Source organism: Mizuhopecten yessoensis, unplaced genomic scaffold (assembly GCF_002113885.1).
Source record: "Mizuhopecten yessoensis strain PY_sf001 unplaced genomic scaffold, ASM211388v2 scaffold4791, whole genome shotgun sequence".
Classification (NCBI taxonomy): Eukaryota; Metazoa; Mollusca; class Bivalvia; order Pectinida; family Pectinidae; genus Mizuhopecten; species Mizuhopecten yessoensis.
Genome location: NW_018405723.1, coordinates 342,612 through 364,617, shown reverse-complemented (window position 1 = coordinate 364,617; position 22,006 = coordinate 342,612). Strand labels below are relative to the sequence as shown.

The 22,006-nt window shown below is 38.6% G+C and overlaps 1 protein-coding gene and 1 long non-coding RNA gene across 12 annotated transcripts in view; both read right to left on the bottom strand.

The window, feature by feature from the left end:
• The window catches only part of LOC110449695, a 150,039-nt gene that overhangs the window by 50,578 nt on the left and 77,455 nt on the right, over positions 1-22,006 (bottom strand). For 3 of the 8 annotated variants that reach the window (XR_002462878.1, XR_002462877.1, XM_021496721.1), the window contains exon 1: positions 8,195-8,384. The exons of 4 other annotated variants lie outside the window; for them this stretch is intronic. Coding sequence is in view for 2 of the 4 variants with exons in the window: in XM_021496721.1 (XP_021352396.1) it covers positions 8,195-8,369 (175 nt within the window). In the remaining 2 variants the exon portion in view is untranslated. Of the gene's footprint in view, positions 1-8,194; positions 8,502-22,006 lie in introns of those variants that run through there. One more of the 8 variants, XM_021496728.1, reaches the window with a different exon arrangement.
• LOC110449696 overlaps positions 21,503-22,006 on the bottom strand; it is a 3,304-nt gene continuing 2,800 nt past the window's right edge. The window contains exons 2-4 of one of the 4 annotated variants that reach the window (XR_002462881.1): positions 21,927-22,002; positions 21,699-21,774; positions 21,503-21,666 (exon numbers count right to left, since the gene is read on the bottom strand). This is a non-coding gene — a long non-coding RNA (uncharacterized LOC110449696). The other 3 variants (XR_002462879.1, XR_002462880.1, XR_002462882.1) reach the window with 3 other exon arrangements.

The following is a 22,006-nucleotide window of genomic DNA, read 5'->3' as shown; positions in this document are numbered from 1 at the left end:
TAGATGTGACAATTTTTTAAGTTATCACGCATCTCAATGAGTCAACTTATTTCTTTGCTTCATACAGTGAGTAAATAGTGATTAAACTCTAAAGTACACCATTCCATATATATTTATCTAAAATGATAAGTCATAATTCATCCAGACTTTTCAATACAGTATTCAAGCACTTTACTTGCATAACATGGGGTAGAGATTTTTTGTCCTTAAATATTACAAGGAAATGACAGGACAGATTTGAAATAATTAACTTTTTAAGATACAATGATATGAACACACATCGGTCAAACTTTACTCAGTATTCCTTGAAACCTGCTGGAGTATATATATTACATATTCTAGCACTATTCAAGGAATATTGAGCAAACAGCACTAAATCCAGTGATATTTTTGTTTCTAGTATTTTCCATATACTGACCATTCCAAACCACAGACAAAAACACATTTACGTACATGTTTTGATGTAAATTCTAATTTTCCTGCTAATGTCTCATTTAGATATATTACTGTTACGATATTCTTTAAGGAAATAAATATCCTTAAGGAAATAATTATCTCTATACAATTCTGATGGTAGTCTTCTTAAATGAAAATACAAAAAGTATTCCATGATAAATAATGGGAAGTATTTATTCGAGATGTGAGACGTATGGAGGTATAAATTGATAAGAACAGACAGACATGAGGAAGTTTACATTGATATCATCAAAGAGAAGCAACTTCCATATAAGGAACGCATACACTGGAGTGAAGGAGAGACAGAGGGAGGAATATATTGATATGAAGGAAAGACAAACAGATACAGCTTGGCCCACTAAGCCCTGGATAAGCACGACAGAGCTGTATTGATGGGCCGAGCTGAATGTCAAACTGACAATAAATATCCGATTTTAAAACATATGGCCTACGTAATATCATTTTAAAAATATTTTCTAAATGACTTGTGGCTTTTATTGTTTTCTGCAGCTGTTGTAATTGAACACAACTTGGTGTTGATGTTGAGAGCCGATATCCAAATCTGCACACACGATCTGGTTTTACCTGCTTTTCCAGGTAAATTTCAGCAATCAATTCCTAAATAACCAACAGGACAGAAATCTGATCAGGCAGCCGAAATATAACTCATGGCATTTAAACGTGTTAAATTATCTAAATAAAATTAAACGGCAAACAATCGGGAAATAGGACACTGTCAACATGCCTGTATGCAGCAACGTTAACAGGTAAAGGTGTATCGGTGCATATGTACCACTGTTAGCTTAGCACAGAGAAAGTAAGAAACGCTGGCAACAGTACTATCCCCATATATAGTACAGCAGAACAAATTAGTCTTATGTGTTTGGCTGTGGATTTCATGTGCTAGTGTAACCCAACATTCAGTGTGAACTTCGGACCGGAAGAATTCCACACAGAGTCCTGTTTATGCTGAATGTGTTCGTATAATCAACAAAGACCTGCAATTAGAAAGCCGCCCAAGCAGAGAATGTTCACTATACAGGGCATTACATAATATACATTTCACAGCAAATCTGTCCTGCGTGTGCAATATGGCACGAGAAGTGTTGATATTTCCGATCTTTTATTTATTTGACACTGGGACCTGATCCAGGCACTTCAGCTGGTTACCTGATATCCTCGACTCTCAGTGTAAATGGGCTTGGTCAAAATTATTTAAATTCAAAGTGTATTTTTTGAGAAAATGCAATTTCGTGAATGTGATTTCGTAATACACGCCAATGTTAAAACTTCCGCCTGTAGAGGTAGCACTGAGCATGCTGTGGCTTTACCCTGCACTATAGGAAGTGACATATCCCGGTATAACCCTGTTTAAATGAAAGTCTCCACACACCCATATCAAGTGTCTCCCCCAAGCCACAACTATAGTAATCTGATCCATAAATCACTTTACACAGCAACAAAGGTATAACTGACCTTGAAAATAGTTTCTGTAATAAAAACATGCAGATCTATAACTTTTGTCTGTAAAAATAGAATGGTGTTTGTGAACCATAAACAAATAACTTCCAAGGTTCATGTCTTCATGCGTGACGGCTTCCACAGTGTCAAGGTAGTTCCTATTATGTACACCCTTATATAAGCTGCTTTAACTTTTGAACGCAAAGGCAAGAAAGCAAAACCCAATTTGCTAAGTACCTTAACACAGGAAATTCATAGAGGCAAGTATGTAACATACAGGTGTGTTATAGACAGGTAATATGAAACAGGTAGTAGTGTTACAGACAGTTAGGTACAGGTGTGTTACATATAAGAAATTTGAGACAGGTAAGTGTTACAGACAGTTACATGCAGGTGTGTTACATAAAGGTAATTAAAGACAGTGCATACAGGTGTGTTATAGACAGGTAGTTATAGACAGGTAGGTTACCTACAGGTAGACAGTTGACAAGTAATTAGACAGGTATGTATTACACACAGGTGTGTTATAGACAGGTAATTGGACAGGTATGTATTACACACAGGTGTGTTATAGACAGGTAATTAGACAGGTATGTATTACACACAGGTATGTTATAGACAGGTAATTAGACAGGTATGTATTACTTACAGGTGTGTTTTAGACAGGTATGTATTACACACAGGTATGTTAGAGACAGGAATGTTAGAGAGGTTTTAGAGGTTTACTTAATTGCATTCTGATGCTAAGCTTTTTTGGCATTTGTACTGTATCTAGAGAATGTCTGTCTATATGGCACCCTTCATACCCTACTTTCCAAAATGAACTAGCCAACAGATACCAGAGACCATCTCACTACTGTAAAGCAGGGCTGGCAGCACCCTTGCTCAAGTAATTATAACACAATATCACCTCCATCTTCACAGATGGTTCTTACTAAAATATTTCAAACCAAACCACTGGTATTCCAGGATTCTCCTCAGCGATGTTTACCCAAATTACACGTTTCAGAATACCTGTATGCACGTGATTTCTATTATCAAGTCTTTCGGCTCATTTCGCAAATATCATAAACGATGACTCTGTTAGGTTTCACACATGGTGAGACCACTTGGTTTTTGCAGCAGCTCAGCACCTTTTCAATTAATTTTGATCAGCAAGATGAAGCATAATCCATCAGGAAAATATCTTTATATGCTAAAAGTACAAGTGGCACATAACTTTAATCCACATAATATAGAAATCCTTTCGATGACAACTTCCGCGTAAATCACTTTTTGTTTCCAGGGTGTGAACAGTGGTTGACACTTGTAATCACTAGCACACGTGACAAGCTGTCCAACGCTCTCGCCCGCACAGTACTGCATGCTTGTGCATATCACTATCCTCCACATCCAACTTGTCACCGTTGCGACAACAGACATGTGGATGGGCAGGGCCAGTGACTATAACCCTGTAATTACGAAATTCAATTGTGGCATGTCTGAGTCTCTATGGAAAATTTATACCCAGAAAAAAATCACTTGGTTTCATAGAGCAACAGTTAGCTGTTTTGACTGCCTAAACATGTCTCTTTACTCATACGTCAAGACATACTAGACTAGCACAAATCATTCTCTTCAAAAGTAAATGACTAACGATTGGTCAAAATGACACTCATTGACAGTGACATTATCAATGTTCAAACAATGACAAGTAACTTATAGCAAATAGTCGCTTAAGATTGTAGGGTATTATTTTGCTATACCCCTGTACCGGTTGTGAAATCCTGTGCTACTGTTGTGCTACCCAGAATGGTGTAAGGTCAACCCTGCTCTACGCCTTCTTTGTGGGTGTTATTCACATCATCCAGTAATGACTTTTTCTCTAACAAAACTATCTTACATTTTAGTGTTTTTTTTTACTATTTGAACTATTTAGGCAATTATAAATTTGAACAAAACAGGTTAATTTTTACTGCTGTGTTATTTAAATTTGTTAATTACACATGTTGCTAGTTGTGACTCTAATGAAAGTAGCTGTATAAACTGTGTTGTTTCGTGGATATGAGTACTTCCATGATTACATCGTCTCGGTTAATGTACATCTTTCCCGGGTTCATCTAACCGTGTATTAACCTCAACAAAAGTTCATAAGGTTCAATTATTTAATATTATAGTTACAAATATCAGAACACAGCAATTGCCTTATCTTGTACCCTTTTTACGTTCAAAAAGCTAATCTTGGAAGGAAGGAAATATACTGTAGGCAAAACATATTTTTATATGTGTTAATCAAATATATATATTGGCTCAGCACTTTTACAAATCTTTCTTAACTTAAAAAGCAATGCTGAATTAAAGGAAAACTTGAAGATTTCCCCAACTCCATTAATCAGTTTTTTTGCTATCTAAATTTTGTAACAGCCTGTTCCTTTATGAATTGGGAAAATATAGCATTATTTGTATTGAGATTGGGAATATATTCCTCAGTTTGTTATCATTTTGGGGAAAAAAGGCACTGTTTAGCTAGGGAAACAGCTTGTATTTTTGCTGTCAAACTGAGCTAAAAGAAATACACAGAATTAATGATTTTCGAAAGAAAAATTCCAGTCAAGGAACACTCATGAAACTGGAGCCATTGTAGGCCAAATGCACAGGTTTAATTTACATGAAAACATATACAACAGATATTGTGGTTATAGGTCTGGTTTATACAGGTTTCTGGAATATGGAGAGTTTGACTAACACAGGTTCCACCAAAACAATCCTTACCATCACTTCTACAACCCAAGTAATGTTAAAATCATGTGAAGAACTTTCATTTGTATTATATATAAAAATATTAGGGAAACACCCAAAGTCCATGCAGTCTTGGAACTCAGAAACAGAATGTAGCCTGCCTGATGACAAATGTTCTTATAATTTCTACAGACACTGTTTATCATATGCAGTATAGCAACGTTAAAATCAAGAATGTGGTCCATTATCACCAAGGATAGGAATTACTGTAAGCTCCCAGCTTGTTTGCTCATTCCCATCAATCTTTGTATATTTGCTGTAGAGTGTATAAAAAGTCAGAATAAAACAATGTTTAAACCAATATTTCTGATGTCTCAGCAGAGAGTATTACCTGCATTTGAGATCCTATCAGACAACATAATTTACTGGCTACATCCATAGATTTGTCGGGTCTCCATTTATTTGTAAAATGCAGACAGCCCAAGACAAACAGGAAAATCCATGAATTATCTCCACACTCCTTCTCTTAGACAATACAAAATACCGCAACTGTCAAACTGCTTTATACTGTCTGGTGAGGTAATGTCTCTATAGAACACCCCCTGTACTGTCTGGTGAGGTAATGGCTCTATAGAACACACCCTGTACTGTCTGGTGAGGTAACGTCCCAATAGAACACCCCCTGCACTGTCTGGTGAGATAATGTCTTTATAGAACACGCTCTATACTGTCTGGTGAGGTAATGTCCCAACAGAACACACCCTGTACTGTCTGGTGAGGTAAGGTCTCTATAGAACACACCCTGTACTGTCTGGTTAAGTAATGTCTCTATAGAACACCCCCTGTACTGTTTGGTGAGGTAATGTCTTTATAGAACACACCCTGTACTGTCTGGTGAGGTAACGTCCCTATAGAACAGCCCATGTACTGTCTGGGGAGGTAATGTCTCTATAGAACACCCCCTGTACTGTCTGGGGAAGTAATGTCTCTATAGAACACCCCCTGTACTGTCGGGTGAGGTAATGTCTCTATAGAACACCCCCTATACTGTCTGGTGAGGTAATGTCTCTATAGAAAACACCCTGTACTGTCTGGTGAGGTAATGTCTCTTAGAACACACCCTGTACTGTCTGGTGAGGTAACGTCCCAATAGAACACCCCCTGTACTGTCTGGTGAGATAATGTCTTTATAGAACACCCTCTATACTGTCTGGTGAGGTAATGTCCCAATAGAACACACCCTGTACTGTCTGGTGAGGTAATGTCTCTATAGAACGCACCCTGTACTGTCTGGTGAGGTAATGTCTCTATAGAATACCCCCTGTACTGTCTGGTGAGGTAATGTCTCTATAGAACACACCCTGTACTGTCTGGCGAGGTAATGTCTCTATAGAACGCACCCTGTACTGTCTGGTGAGGTAATGTCTCTATAAAACGCACCCTGTACTGTCTGGTGAGGTAACGTCCCTATAGAACACCCTGCGTTAAAAGTGTTTGCACCTGTCTTTAAATTTTTCTTGAGCGATATTCGCAGAAAAATGAATTACAGCCAACTATCATATACGTCCTGTTTACTGTCTCTCCTGTAGAAATCCGACCCTTTTTACAACATCACCAGACAATATTTTTATTATCATATCTCATCAATAACAAATAACTGATTAAAACAATATACCTGACCTCAAACAGTATTGGTAATGTTACAATTCATTCCAATGGACTTCTGTTAAATTTACCATATCAAAAGAAGAAAATCAATTATCGATGAAAATTCACAATGTCATATTTGTCAAAATCACAAAATGTCAGTATAAACAAATAAGAGATTAATTACACAGTGTCGAAACTCGAGGTGTTTGCATGAGGACGAACAGGTGACAAGCAGGAGATTTAATTATCGAGATGTATTTATGGCGCGTGTAGCCAATCGTTACTGCACCCGGAGACCCAAGGTTATCATAATATCACACACAAAGCAGTACGGATAGAGTTTGAACTCCCCCTCATGAATATACTTGATCAACAACATAACAGTGTTAGTCATGCCGCAAACACTCATACAACACGAGCTTTCAAAAACGTTTCATTCCAAAGGCAAAATAGACAGAGCCCAATTCAAGTTATTTCGGTGTTGTAATTGTATATTTTCACTTTCATACACATTCTTTCAAATTACCAACTGGACAGATTGCATCAACTAAATTAGGCCCAGTGTTCACCAGTACAAAACTACTTTTTTGTGTGTACTTTTGGAGGAAAGGTTGCAATATGATAACCTTATCTTGGTGTTTCTAGTCTGTGTTTCATTTCAAACTTTCTAATTAAATAAAGTGTAGCATTTTTAATCACACAGAATTCAACAATTTCTTTCCTCATTCTGTGTAGTACTGCCAAAATGGAGAGAAATGCAGCCCACACTGCCAAATTTTGACAGGCCTATACACCGGGATTATGTTGGAGTTTAAATCAAGGTGGTAATTTCACTGCCTCATTTAGAAAGTAAAACACATCCCATATACATCAATTTTAAGAACACATGCAGCAGTATCACACCAGCCATCCATCAAACCCTCCCTGCTGGCCCGGACTGTTGCTGGCCCTGATTAAAGGGCTGTCACATGGCCCTGTGTGAGACCAACACTGCCAATAAGTCCCCGAAAAGGTCTTCAGTGGAGAGGTCCTTTCTGATATGTTCCAAACGTCACTGGTGGAGCTTTTTTTCTCATCAAAATCTCAAAGGTCACTGGTGGAGCCCTTTTTACATTAAAAGTTCAAAGGTCACTGGTGGAGATTTTTTTTTTTTACAAGGATCAAAGGTATCTGGAGAAGCCTTATTTAACATACAAGGCCCAATGGTCAATGGTTGGTCATGAACCTTTCCATTATCAAGATTCAAAGATGTTGGTCAGGAACCTTTCCATTATCAAGTTTGGAAGTGGCTGCGTGGTTTACACAGTAAATAAAGGTAAAAAAGTTACTGAATCAGCATTTTGATGGCCAATGTTATGAATTTGCTGATGAATATAATAAAAATATATAGCAGAAATGTCTACTAGTTTTGTTTTATATCATTCCACTTAAAACATGGGACGAAGAAGAAAAGAAAAAAAATCAGACAGACTGTTGTATGAGGCAAATTCAGATGGCCAACATAATTTTCGTTGCTGTACTTTACTGCAACAACCTGCGAATATACTGCGCAGTTGCAATGTATGCCTGTTTGTCTGACCACCTCAACAGAACACATTTTGTGCTTTGCATTTTCTATGTTTTTATTCATCATTTTAGAATATATTCACCAAGAATTAAAACGTAGCGCAATGCAGGCTCTCATTTAAAAGTTAAATATTTTGTTTTAATTTTTTAAACAAGCAAGCAGTGACATGAAGTGCAGCTTCAAATATTATAAGTAGGACGTGTTGTGCAATTACAAAACTACAAATTGTGTATCTCAGACATGCCCTCGCAACCTCCTGTTATGTAATAGAAGTGCACCAGCAGATGAATCAGACTGACCACCTGTGTAAACTGTATCTATGAATAAATTACCAAACCTTACTGCATAATTTGGTGTCAGGACAGCTTGCAAGCATCCAACAGCTATCTTGATGTTTTTTAAAGCTCAGTGATGCAATTCCTGTAGGACATGCGCACAGTAGGACTATGCAGTCTGTAGATCTCAGTGTTGACCCTGGGTCAGTTAGCTCCCTCCAGGCAGACACACACACAAACATGCTACTTGTTATCCAAACTGTTCTCTCCGTTTTAAACAACATATTATACAACTCGATCCATTTGGCTTGTAAACAGAACACGGGATCTGTACGAGCTGTGCGAGCCGTCTGCTCAGACAACCACAAGCTTGGTCATTGTATATATATCATTATACTATACTGATATCTCCCTACTCCATCATCTAGCTCTCACCAACCTTCACAAGCAAAAGTCAAAACAAAACTCCCATTCTATTTAGAAACCACTTCAATCAGCATCCCTTCATCATCTTTTACTCCAGTAGCAGAAGCATGAAGACCTAGGCGACAAAGATGGCATTTAAGAGGCGAATAAAAATGTCAATAACACCAGACAAGTTTTGAGAAACCTGCGGGAGTTATCAGCCCAAGTGATCTTAGCCATTTACTGTTCTCACAGAAACGAAGTTTTTTATGTACATTTTAAAACTAGTTAGTTATAAATGTATTTTTTTCAGTAAAAACAAAACAAAACACTTAGTAACAGCAGTTATATAAGTGTGACTGGTTTCACATTCTAATTTGATATAATACTCAAAGTTGATACTCGGAAGGTGTTAGACATGTCCCAAGTTGCTCCTGTCCAAAACATGTTGTAATCCACACTTAGCGCATGACAATTCTCATATAACACCAAATAAATGTCATCCAACATTACTGACGCCTTTTGAAAAGCTACTGAAAGTAGATGGGGCAGAGGCCTAATACGTGGTGTGTATATAGGACACTTAGAGTTCTGTATAGTACAAGCACTGATGTACTCATAGCTACTCATGTGGAAGAAACTTGAAAGAGAAATGTGTATTAGTATTCATATCATTACTTACACTTTAAATGTATCACACGAACACAAAAAGAAACATTTTTCATTAATGCTGTATGGAAATTACTTCATTTTTTTCTCAACATCTACAGTCATGAAATAAACAGATTTGTTTTTCTTTCAATTTTTGTTAAAAAGTGTCATTTTTCATGCAAATAGACCAAGCACACTGACAAAATGGTAACAATCATTGCAGGTGTAACATCAGTGTTGATAAACACGGGACCCAATGGGCCTGTATTGCTCACCTGTTTCTTCTATTATCTTAACTAAACAAGAACTTGAATTGTCACCCCTGTCACTTGTTATCAAAGTGACCATCTCGGAATCTTAATGACCCACAAAATTGAGATAAAAACACTTGTCAAGGGCACTGGTTAACAAGGGCACTGGCTAACAAGGGCACTGGCTACAAGGGCACTGGCTAACAAGGGCACTGATTAACAAGGACACTGGCTAACAAGGGCACTGGCTAACAGGGCACTGATTAACAAGGGCACTGGCTAACGGGGCACTGGTTAACAAGGGCACTGGCTAACAGGGCACTGGTTAACAAGGGCACTGGCTAACAAGGGCACTGATTAACAAGGGCACTGGCTAACAAGGGCACTGTTTAAGGAACATTTCTACAACGTCTGGTTGAAATTGATCCAGTGGATTTGGGAAATAGTCAAAAATGTCTGATAATCTGAGGAAATTGTGGTCATTTTGGATTTTAAGTCAAACTCAAAATATAACAGCATCTGTTTATGCCCATGAGAACCATATTTGTATCAAGTTGTGTCACCATTGTCATGTTGAAAGTTATCACGTTGTGTTGCCATTGTCATGTTGAAAGTTAGAGGAGGTTGAATTTGTTTTAGAAAATCAGAAAACAAAGGGCTATTTTTCATCACAAACTGGTTGAGGTCAGAATAGGTTAAAACCTACAACACAAGTCTACTTTTCTATTGGGTCTTATCTGGCCATGGGTACCATATTATACTCATATCTGGGTCATATCTGGGTACCATATCAAACTCATGTTTGGGTTATATCTGGGTAACCATATTATACTCATATGTGGGTCATATCTGGGTACTGTATCAAACTCATGTTTGGGTTATATCTGGGTACCATATCAAACTCATGTTTGGGTTATATCTGGGTACCATATCAAACTCATATCTGGGTTATATCTGGGTACCATATCAAACTCATGTTTGGGTTATATCTAGGTACCATATCAAATTCATGTTTGGGTTATATCCGGGTACCATATCAAACTCATGTTTGGGTTATATCCCAAAACCATATCAAACTCATGTTTGGGTTATATCCCAAAACCATATCAAACTCATGTCTGCATATTGCATCAAACTCACATCACATCCGCAGAGCTCTACTGAACTCTGATCATCTCCAATGATTGGCCGTGTGTAATGACGTCCAGGTTTCCTAAGACTTTGTTGAAGTTACCCTCTGAGGTAAAAGTTATGATGGGTTTTGTGAGGCTGGCGTGGATAGACTGTGAGCTTGGTTATGTCTGTCATTCCCAAACTGAGACTTTGACTGGATACTACTTGAAAGGCAGAGTACAAATACCAATTAGCACAACCATCTATAAATGAATTTGTAACACTATCACTGGGATTGTGATCCTTTTATCTACAGTAAGTGAAGAAAGTACTGTAGGTCACTTGAGTAGAGACCCTAAACCTTACATGCAGGAAAGACATGGACTAGGAAAGACAGTACAGCTCATCAGTGAACTGGCAAGGGGGGCTTCTTACTTTACCAGACAGAAAAGCTCATCAGTGAACTGCACATCAGCTGGGCTCCTCGATTTACCAGAATGGAGAGATCATCAGTGAACTGGCAAGGGGGGCTTCCCACTTTACCAGACAGAAAAGCTCATCAGTGAATTTGTAAAAGGGGGGGAGGGGGGGGCTTCCCACTTTACCAGACAAGAAAGTTCATCAGTGAACTGGTCAGGAGGGCATCCTGGTTTACCAGACAAGAGTGCTCATCAGTGAACTAAACATATAGAGATTTGGAGAACAGTTCACCAGTGCACCAGACATAAAGTGATTTAAAGGAGAGATCACCAGTCTGGAGAGCTTATCAATGCACCAGACATATTGAAATTTTGAGGACAGTTCAGTTCACCAGACATATTGAGATTTAGAGGACAGGTCAGTTCACCAGACATATTGAGATTTAGAAGACAGTACAGTTCACCAGACATGTTTAAAGTTAGAGCATACAAGGCAGGAGAGTTTACCAATATACCAGACATGTGGAGATTTTAGGGAACAGCTCACCAGTGCACCCGACAAGATTAGCGTACATGTGCACCAGACTGCACTAGAGTGGAAAATATCAAAATGTGAAACAAGATGATTGGGGAAGATGGATGGCAACAGGTCACAGGAAACTTCAATGACTTTCTCAGGAAACTTCAATGACTTTCTAACTGTGAACCAAACCAAAGGAAACACTGGTATGAACCGAGTACCGTGGTAAACTGTTTCATAAGGAATCTGGTTCTAGGCTACTATATATGGGCTATTATACAAAGAGGACAAGTTATCAAACATTAATCCTTTCACCCCTATACATCTTTAGTACACTCTACCACGATTGATCTGGATAGGTCCATGATGGTCTACAGTGGTGAAAGGGTTAAAAGGAAACTGAATCAAAGATAGATAGATAGACATAAAGAACCAACAGAATAGAAACATGAGAACAGAAAGCACAGGCTCAATGTACAAACTTGTTCTTATATTAGTACTTAACATGTTTGTTTTGTTTTTATTACAAACAATACATGTTTACATTTGAGAAAATTACGTGTGATTTTGAGCAAGGCCTTAACAATTTTCCTGGTTTTTCAGTTTCATATCGTTAAGAGGTAAGGATTTTTGTTTGTTTGTTTGTTGTTGTTTTTTTACATAGGTTATACTATAGAATGCTACAACCTTGATTTTAGCAGCTTGCCTAAATTGGCAGCGAAAGTTTGGTTGAGACTGATACAAGTATAGGGTCAGTGGGGATACCAAAAACGCACAATTTATTAGGCTTTAATAAATATTAGCTACTATATAAAGTACATGCAATCACTGGGCTGTTAATTTATTCATCCCAAAGATGTAAATGATTTCTAAATTAATTGAATTAATATTTGTTGTAACTTCAAAAACTCTGAAGAATGAATTAATATAAGGGTTGAGCAACATGAAGCCAATTAACTGATTTTTAAAAATTCACTGTTAAAACCATTTAGTATCTTTGTATCTAGATCTTACAGGTGCAGCGACTTCAGTAATTGTCAGGTACATATGTCATATAATCTAAATCAAAATAAATCCAAACCCTACCACAAAACAATAGGAATTATCTAAACTTTGACCTTAAACATATCAAATTGTCCAAATGTCCACATTTCAATAACAAGTGATTACATAGACAGACAATTAAAACTAACACAAGTAATGGTAGAAAGTCAAAAACTACATATCTACATACATTTTATATTCTAAATCTTTCGCTGGACCTAATAAAAGTCATCCTAAAGACAATTTAAGTATTTTGAGAATCGGTGATGAGTGTGCGAGTGTGACCTATATCTGTGTGTAAGGCATATGCGGAATGGAGTGATTAACATATTGGCCATAAATCAGGTGAGCGAGGTCAATAACTCCATTCACAGATCTACTGACACTACGGCTGACAGGGATGTACCAATGCACCGGACAAACGGGATAAACCCAGGGGGCACATCTGTAAATGATGCAAATCACTAAAACCATTGCAGATCATATAGGAAATTACACATTACCCACTGATTACTTAAATATCTAAGTATCATTTTACAAAGTTTGATCGAATAACGACATTAAAAATGCAGGTCTAATTTAATGAAATGCAGCTCACATTCATGACCTAGTATACAATATCAAATGCATTTATTTTGTCTACGCAAAATCCCCGAGGTCTATTTTTGCCTGTGTGTTTATGAAGAGCAGCGTTATTGATACCCCTCCACAATGGTCCAACGTTCGGGACGTAAGTAGTGCACATGAACTGTTACCAATACATTTTTGTCTGGTGCCCCAGAGAATTCCCCGGATTTGCCTGTCTCCAATACTCTATGTTACTGATACTCCTTCTAATGTCCAAACGCAGACTAACCATGACCTGGAATATTGAAACAGATCTGCTCATGTCTAGTATTAAGTCCCAGGAGACCTGGATTTCCTGATGTAAGCCTTCTAAGTCTCCAGTCCCTGAAACCTAGTCTAGTAATGAGAAGTTTTCTCCACCTGCAACAGATATAGTCTGCACCTTCCTAGACCAAGTCTACTGTTCTAGACATTAGTCTATTCCTTCCCTGGACTGACTTGTCCTAAACTGGACCTTTCAATTCCAGTCCGCACCCAACACTAGAAGGTCTATATAAAGTGTATATTTTGACATGAAAGTCTGAACCTCCAAATTGGAATAACTTGTGTGAAGCATTAATACAGCAGATTGATCACTAGGTGGTCCCTGTGGGTCAATGCTCGCCCAGTGTTTGACACCTAGACCGTGTGTCAGATATATATCCCACTGGTCCCAGTGTTAACGATCTTCACTTTAGGTCCCATCACCATCCTGTCTTCAGAGAAAGTCTCCTATAAACCGCTGTACTTAACATGGTCTCTTTGCCTATTTCAATCAATTCACTCAAGTTTGTTTCGATTCCCTACCTAATGCCACTGACGTAAATACGCTTTTTAATTGCACTGACTATTACACCTTAAAAACATATTTATATAATTGACTCTCTATATATCAGATGTCCCCCCCCCCGCTCTGATATCATTTGCCAGCATCAAACTATATCTACACTCCAATGGATGTTCCCAGCTGTATTTCTTTACATTGGTTTCATCTTATTCCTTCATTTCATTTATCTGTCTTCCATTTTTGCCCCTCATTTTCCATACCCAATCTCAAATTCCTCAATCCCCCCACAACCAACCCTTACCCATATACTCATCCCTAAGCCCTAACTATGCCCTATCCTTCTTCGGCGTCTTTTTGTCCCTTTGTTAATTATCCCCCCGTTGTTTCTCTTGCTCGTATAACTCCCCCTCCTCCTTATACGATCCCCACCCTGTCTAAACCTTCTCTATACCTCCCTTGTCCCATAGCATCTATTATCCTTCCTTAGTGTCTCTGTGTATCCTTTGTATATCCTATCCCACCCTCCCCAATATCCTCCTTCCTTCTCTATACCTCCCTTGTCCCATAGCATCTGTTATCCTTCCTTAGTGTCTCTGTGTATCCTTTGTATATCCTATACCACCCTCCCCAATATCCTCCTTCCTTCTCTAATGCCCGTCAAATTGATTCTCTATCCAGCTTCCTCTCACCACCCTTTATCTGCTTTGTCTCACTTCTCTCTTACCCTTCCAATTGAGTTCCCTTGTCCCCTATAATCTTTTATCCTTCCTAAGTGTCTTCCTGTATCTTTCTTACACTTTCTTTTCCACTTGTACCCTATTATCATTGTCTCTCCTATCTCTGGATCCTCCTTCATTTAATATCCCCTATTGCCTCCACCAGCCCATGTACCTCCCTACTCTCACCCCATTATCTCTGCTGCCCCTATAGGCCCTAATCCTACTTAATTGTGCCCCCCTACTCCATCCTCGAAAAGCCCATGTACCTCGCCTACTCTCATCCCATTAACTCTGCTGCCCCTATAGGCCCTAATCCTACCTAATTGTGCCCCCCTATTCCACCTCGAATAGCCCATGTACCTCGCCTAATCTCACCCCATTATCTCTGCTGCCCATATAGGCCCTAATCCTACCTAATTGTGCCCCCCTATCCCACCTCGAATAGCCCATGTACCTCGCCTACTCTCACCCCATTGTCTCTGCTGCCCATATAGGCCCTAATCCTACCTAATTGTGCCCCCCTATTCCACCTTGAATAGCCCATGTACCTCGCCTAATCTCACCCCATTATCTCTGCTGCCCCTAGAGGCCATCATCCTACCCGATTGTGCCGTGACATCATAAACCTGACAGTCAGCAGCAATAGACTATTCACTGGATTATAGATCCAGGAGACAGACATGTCCATTGATCTCTGCTATGATTTCAGCTTTAAATATCCTCATCAGAGGAAGCCCAGACAGATGCCCTAATTTGCAAGAGAACACACTGTCTACTTATCTTGGCTGATGTTTTAAACCCAATAGTTCACTCGGTTCCTAGTTGCATGCAATATCTACATAGAAAGGAAGAAAACAATATTCCCTGTTCACACCCTTTCACCCCAAATTACATACCAGTCTGTGTGAGGCTGAACCAGTTATTCCGCTACTGTCTACGCCACTCTTGGATGCCATCCCATATCTAAATGGGCTTTTAGTTGACCAAGTTTAAATGGAAGCCTAGCACATACACTTTGAACACTAATTTTCTTTTTTCTCTTGTTTTTATTAGTCAGATTACACAAAATGTGCTTCCTTTGTGAATTTACTAGTGATTCATCACAATTTAAAAGTATTTCAGCATCAAAACATGATAATGTTGAAAACGATGTTTCCTGCCTTTATCTCGGCTGTCGTAATATCAGTTTTAGAAGTAGGGGCATTCAATTTCAATGTGAAGATATACATCAAACGCTGCTTAGCTGGCTGCTTCATGTTCCCAATATTTCATGTTGACAAAAACATTGGATCAAGCAGTCCAAGATGCTGGCTACATTTGTTCTGTTTTGTGCTACTTGCATTAGATTTCACTTGTGAGCAAGGGCTGTCCAATTATTAGTAAAGTATGGGAGAGTTGGGCATCCGCCCCAATCTAACAATATATCTCTGCAAACTTAGCTGTTGTTTGTTTCCAAAATGAACAGAAGCAAAAAACTCACACAAAGATTGAAAATGGAAGTTCTTTTTTCTTGTAAATATTTATTGTGGCAACATACCTGGTTCAACACATTCACCCTTGAAGATACATTTGAACTCCTCCAATTCAAAGGTTGGAATAGTTCACGATGAAATTCCAGGGGTGAATGCGTTAATATTTAGCAACAAATAATGTTATATCTACAATTTAAGGTTCTTCAACTTCAACTTGAATATTGTGTAAAATAGAATTTGGAAAAGTCTGGTACAAAATGCATATCAAATTAACAATTCCATAATGACCTTGACCTTTGAATCCTAAAGTTGGTAGTACTTTTACCAAATTACACAGATAATGTGTCTCGACTTTCTTAGGTGTAGCCGACATGTTATCAATGCGACAATCTGAAAAAGCAAGTCAGTGACCTTGACATTTGGCCTTTGAACCCAAAATGAAAAGCTTTTTTGCACCTGATGTCAGATTTATGTCCTTGACGTTCAAAGAGTACTACAGCTGTACATGTTAATCTCATTTACATTCTGCAACCGAATGTGCCCACAAACAGTCAGACAGAAAGACGAGATGACTTATGTCTGTACCTTTCTAGACACAACGCTATCTGAAAAATCCCCCAACTTCTCCTTACTTACATAAGACTTTAAGGAGGACAGACATGCAGAATTTTGCAACATGATTTTCCTGTCCTTTTTGAAATCTGAGCAAGCCCAATGTCGACAGTACAAGTACGCCTACAGACAATTATACACCTGCTTAGATTATGCACAGTTTTTGAATAATTTGTCTGCATGGTATAAAAACAATGTGTCTGTAATGCCCTGTGGGAAATTCATTATTTATAAACCACTGGTAACAACATACATCATTGCGATTTCAACAATATAATTTAATCTTGTTTGTAACAAGCATTTTCATTGGCTTAAAATTCTATGTTATCAGCCCATTACGTAAAAAAAATGACGTCGCCGTTTGTAACGTCGCTTTTGATTGACTGATACTGCAGCGCAATAATTTCTAAGAGAAAAGAGCCCATCAATAAAAGTGGATTTCCACAGGGATTGTGTATAGTAGATTAAATTATAAGGATTAACTTGAATTTATTTTTCATGTTATGGAGCTATAACACACAAAAAACGGAGCGTACTCTCATCATAAACCGCTTCACAGTTTATTTAGAGTACACTCCATTTTTTTGTGTAAAAAATAAAAGGTGAACAATGGCAGAGAAATGTGCACAAATGGAAAATTAGGATTCACCATAACACATTCCGCAAAAGTACATATCTATAATAAGCATGGCCCGATCACAAAACAGGCCTTATTACATTTTTATACTGTTAGATTAGACAAGATATATCAAATATCAAACCTGACCATGAATGATTTTTGTCTCCAGGCATGCTATTCAGCAATTGCGATTTAATACCATTCTATTTTATTGGTATCATGTAGGATTGCAAATTAAATAATGTTTGTAAAATTTCAAGTTTTTATTGATTTATAATTTAGGAATATGATGACTCTACAGCAATGAAATGTCATGGGTCTACACCAAACATATACCAAACAATTTGTTGTCATTTAAAAAAGAAATTTGCACAACGTTCTGTCTGTAATATACAGATATCTGGATAACTGTTGTCAACACGTTTGGCTCTCATGGAATTAGGGAAGGTATAAAGGCTGGCAAAACTTTTCACTAAGAACATTATTTTTACAAACGTTGTTATTACATAAAGACACAATTTTAGACTTTTAATAAGTTATTCCTTAAATATACGAGTTTAGAAATGCTAGCTATTTTGAATTCTAAACTTTCATTCATTCTTTATTACCTTATACCTTGCGGTTCATCAGTACACTCTTTATAATTGGTCATAACATGAAGAAATAACTTCAATTCAACTTTTTTCTTAATGTGCCACTTAGTTTGAAATATTTAAAACATGAATACAAAATGTCAAATAGACTGCAGATAAACATTTACATAGACTCCCAAACTAGTACACAATTTTTTCATCAAAAAAAAAGAGAAAAAGACAAGGCAAGACATTAAAATCTCAAAATAGGTAGGGAAAGTGAAAAAAAATTCAGTTCAGACATAACTGCACAAACATTGGTATTTGTTACTTTGATGCTGCAGACCTCGACCCTAACAAGCATACTCACCAATTCACCAGTTATATTCCAAACACAAAACTAAAACCCCACCAGAACTCTCCGATATGTGAAAGAGAAATCTTCCATGTACACCGAGCCTTTAAGCAAATACATCCAACCGATCACCACACACGATTTCAGAACATATCAGTGGTCAATTTCAAGTGATGATAACGTTTTAAAAGTATCAGTAAATTGATTTGAAATGATTGATTAGTTTGTCTTCGGTCAACAGCTTAGAGTGGTCAATATCAAAGTTGACCATTCTATGAATAAATAAGTATCTTACGATACACAGTTAGGACCAGAAGAAATCCATCATTTCGTGATCGGATGTCTGTGTCAACAACTACAAACAGGGAATATCAGTGGTCAGTTTGTCTGGGCTACAGGTGTACTGGACACCAGCCCTGATTATTCATATGACCAGAGTCACCCTAGGGCTAGTTTGTCTGGACCATCATGACATGGCTAGATGACCATGCAATGGTCACTATACATATATACAAACTGCTTAAAGGTCAGGTAACGTGATAGGTCAGATAACAGATAATGTCCATAAAAGACAAGGTTGTCAACGTCAGCTGATGATGTTCAAACTGACCACATATCACAGTTGACCATTAGTTAGCCCACTGTCAGCAGACAGTGGAAGCGTATAGAGCAATGTAAGATTCTATCTCCAGTGTACTGACATTGGTGTATACCTGGGAAGGTCTGTCTGATTTTAAGTGTGCCTGGTTCTACACCTGACAAAGTCTTTAGTCTCAGGTTCTACCCCTGACAAAGTCTTTAGTCTCAGGTTCTTCCCCTGACAAAGTCTTAAGTCTCAGGTTCTACCCCTGACAAAGTATGTCTCGGGTTCTACCCCTGACAAAGTCTGTCTCAGGGTCTACCCCTGACAAAGTCTAATCTCAGGTTCTACCCCTGACAAAGTCTAATCTCAGGTTCTACCCCTGACAAAGTCTGTCTCAGGGTCTACCCCTGACAAAGTCTAATCTCAGGTTCTACCCCTGACAAAGTCTTTAGTCTCAGGTCAGGCTCTACCCCTGGCAAAGTCTAGTCTCAGGTTCAACCCCTGACAAAGTCTAGTCTCAGGTTCTCCCCCTGACAAAGTCTGTCTCAGGTTCTACCCCTGACAAAGTCTTAGGTCTCAGGTTCTTCCCCTGACAAAGTCTTTAGTCTCAGGTTCTACCCCTGACAAAGTCCGGTCTCAGGTTCTACCCCTGACAAAGTCTTTAGTCTCTGGTTCTTCCCCTGACAAAGTCTTAAGTCTCAGGTTCTTCCCCTGACAAAGTCTGTCTCATGCATGTTTTCACATCTGACAAAGTCTGTCACCTGTTCTCACACCTGACAAGTTAGGTCTGTCTAATTAATATAAACTTCACTAGGTCTGCCTGGTTTTAAATCTGACAAGGATTGGTCTTGGGTTCTATACACCTGAAAAAAGTCTGCTATGCTCTATACACAGGGTTTGGTTTGGACAAGAAGTGTATGTGTCAACTGACCATTCTGTACTTAACCTCTATCTTCACATGAACTGGACATAAAAGCCAGTACTGACCATTAACAGTGTCGGCCAGGTAGTACACATGATCATTAATAACTGAAAGGATTATATGCCTGTATGGCAAAGCCTGACTTTTACCTTAACCAGTTCCTTGGTATAGTTGCTGATGGTTAGATTACATAGCTACGCTCACTTCCACCTATAGACAGCATGTAACAGTCAACACTTTACCATGTCAACTATAATTAAAGATCAAACGGACCGGGGCAAACAACAAAATTCCAATAAAATTGGAGGTTTTGCATGCAGGTGTGAAAGCTAGGCCACCCGGTTTAGATAGATAGTTCTATGTATATACCCCATCTACAACTGTGGAGGATTTCTGGGCGAGATCCTAGAATCCTAGAATAGAAAACTACTTCCCATGAACAGCAGATGATATTAGCATGGAAACTGCACCAGTATTAACAATTTATTCCATATGTAATATTATATATTATTTATTTTATTTTACAACAATTATGAAACCAGTTATTTTAACCTATGTTAATCACTCTTGTTAGCCCAGATGTTAGTATGTGGGGGTCTTATTGTGGGAGGAAACCGGAGTACCCAGAGAAAACCCACTTAGTCAGTCAGGTGACTGCATACCTTTTCTCCTCCGATCGGGAAATTGAACCCCAGCTGCCTTGGTGAAAGGCAAGTCCGCTTTCCACTGAGCTTTCCGACCACCATACATTATACAGTTAATATTACCCATGCTCATCATTACCACAACTGAACGACAACATTTCATCCTTTAATATCATTCTCATCCACTATTTTTTTCAGTTTCTGTCCGTTTTTGTCCCATGAAGCAAGTAGAGAAATGTCTGTAAAGCAGATCTTTGCACCCAATTCTGCTGTGATAGAAACAGCACTAACTGCCAAGTCTAACCAAAGAAATACAAATATAAACACTCTGTAAGTCTAATCAATGTCATGATCAATGAAGCAGAAAATATAGGTCACAGTGACCCAATTTGATATAGAAGTGTACATATTGTACTCCTCAAGATTTATCCACACCTCAAATTTGATGATGTTTTGAAAATGAAACATGAAATATCAGATCTGGTAAAATGGAGCGCACTGAAAATTTCACCAAAATGTTTGTATAAAAAGGCAAACACTTATTGACCTCTCCACTCTCGTTGCCGGTGCCTAACACCTATTGACCTCTCCACTATCGTTCCCGGTGCCTAACACTTATAGATCTCTGTAGTATCGTTGCCGGTGCCTAACACTTATAGATCTCTCTAGTATCGTTGCCGTTGCCTAACACTTATTGACCTCTCAACTATCGTTACCGGTGCCTATCACTTATTGACCTCTTCACTATCGTTGCCGGTACCTAAAACTTATTGACCTCTCCACTATTGTTGCCGGTGCCTAACACTTATTGCCCTCTCCACTATCGTCTCTTCACTATCGTTGCCGGTGCCTAAAACCTATTGACCTCTTCACTATCGTTGCCGATGACTAAAACTTATTGACCTCTCCACTATTGTTGCCGGTGCCTAACACTTATTGCCCTCTCCACTATCGTTGCCGGTGCGTAACACTTATTGACCTCTCCACTCTCGTTGCCGGTGCCTAACACTTATTGCCCTCTCCTCTATTGTTGCTGGTGCCTAACACTTATTGACCTCTTCACTATCGTTGCCGGTGACTAAAACTTATTGACCTCTCAACTATCGTTACCGGTGCCTAACACTTATTGACCTCTTCACTATCGTTGCCGGTGCCTAACACTTATTGACCTCTCCACTATCGTTGCCGGTGCCTAACACTTATTGACCTCTCCACTATCGTTGCCGGTGCCTAACACTTATTGACCTCTTCACTATCGTTGCCTTACACTTATTGACCTCTCCACTATCGTTGCCGGTGTCTAACACTTATTGACCTCTTCACTATCGTTGCCGGTGCCTAAAACTTATTGACCTCTCAACTATCGTTACCGGTGCCTAACACTTATTGACCTCTTCACTATCGTTGCTGGTGCCTAACACTTATTGACCACTCCACTATCGTTGCCGGTGCCTAACACTTATAGATCTCTCTAGTTTCGTTGCCGGTGCATAATACTTATTGACCTCTCCACTATCGTTGCCGGTGCCTAACACTTATTGACCTCTCCACTATCGTTGCCGGTGCCTAACACTTATTGACCTCT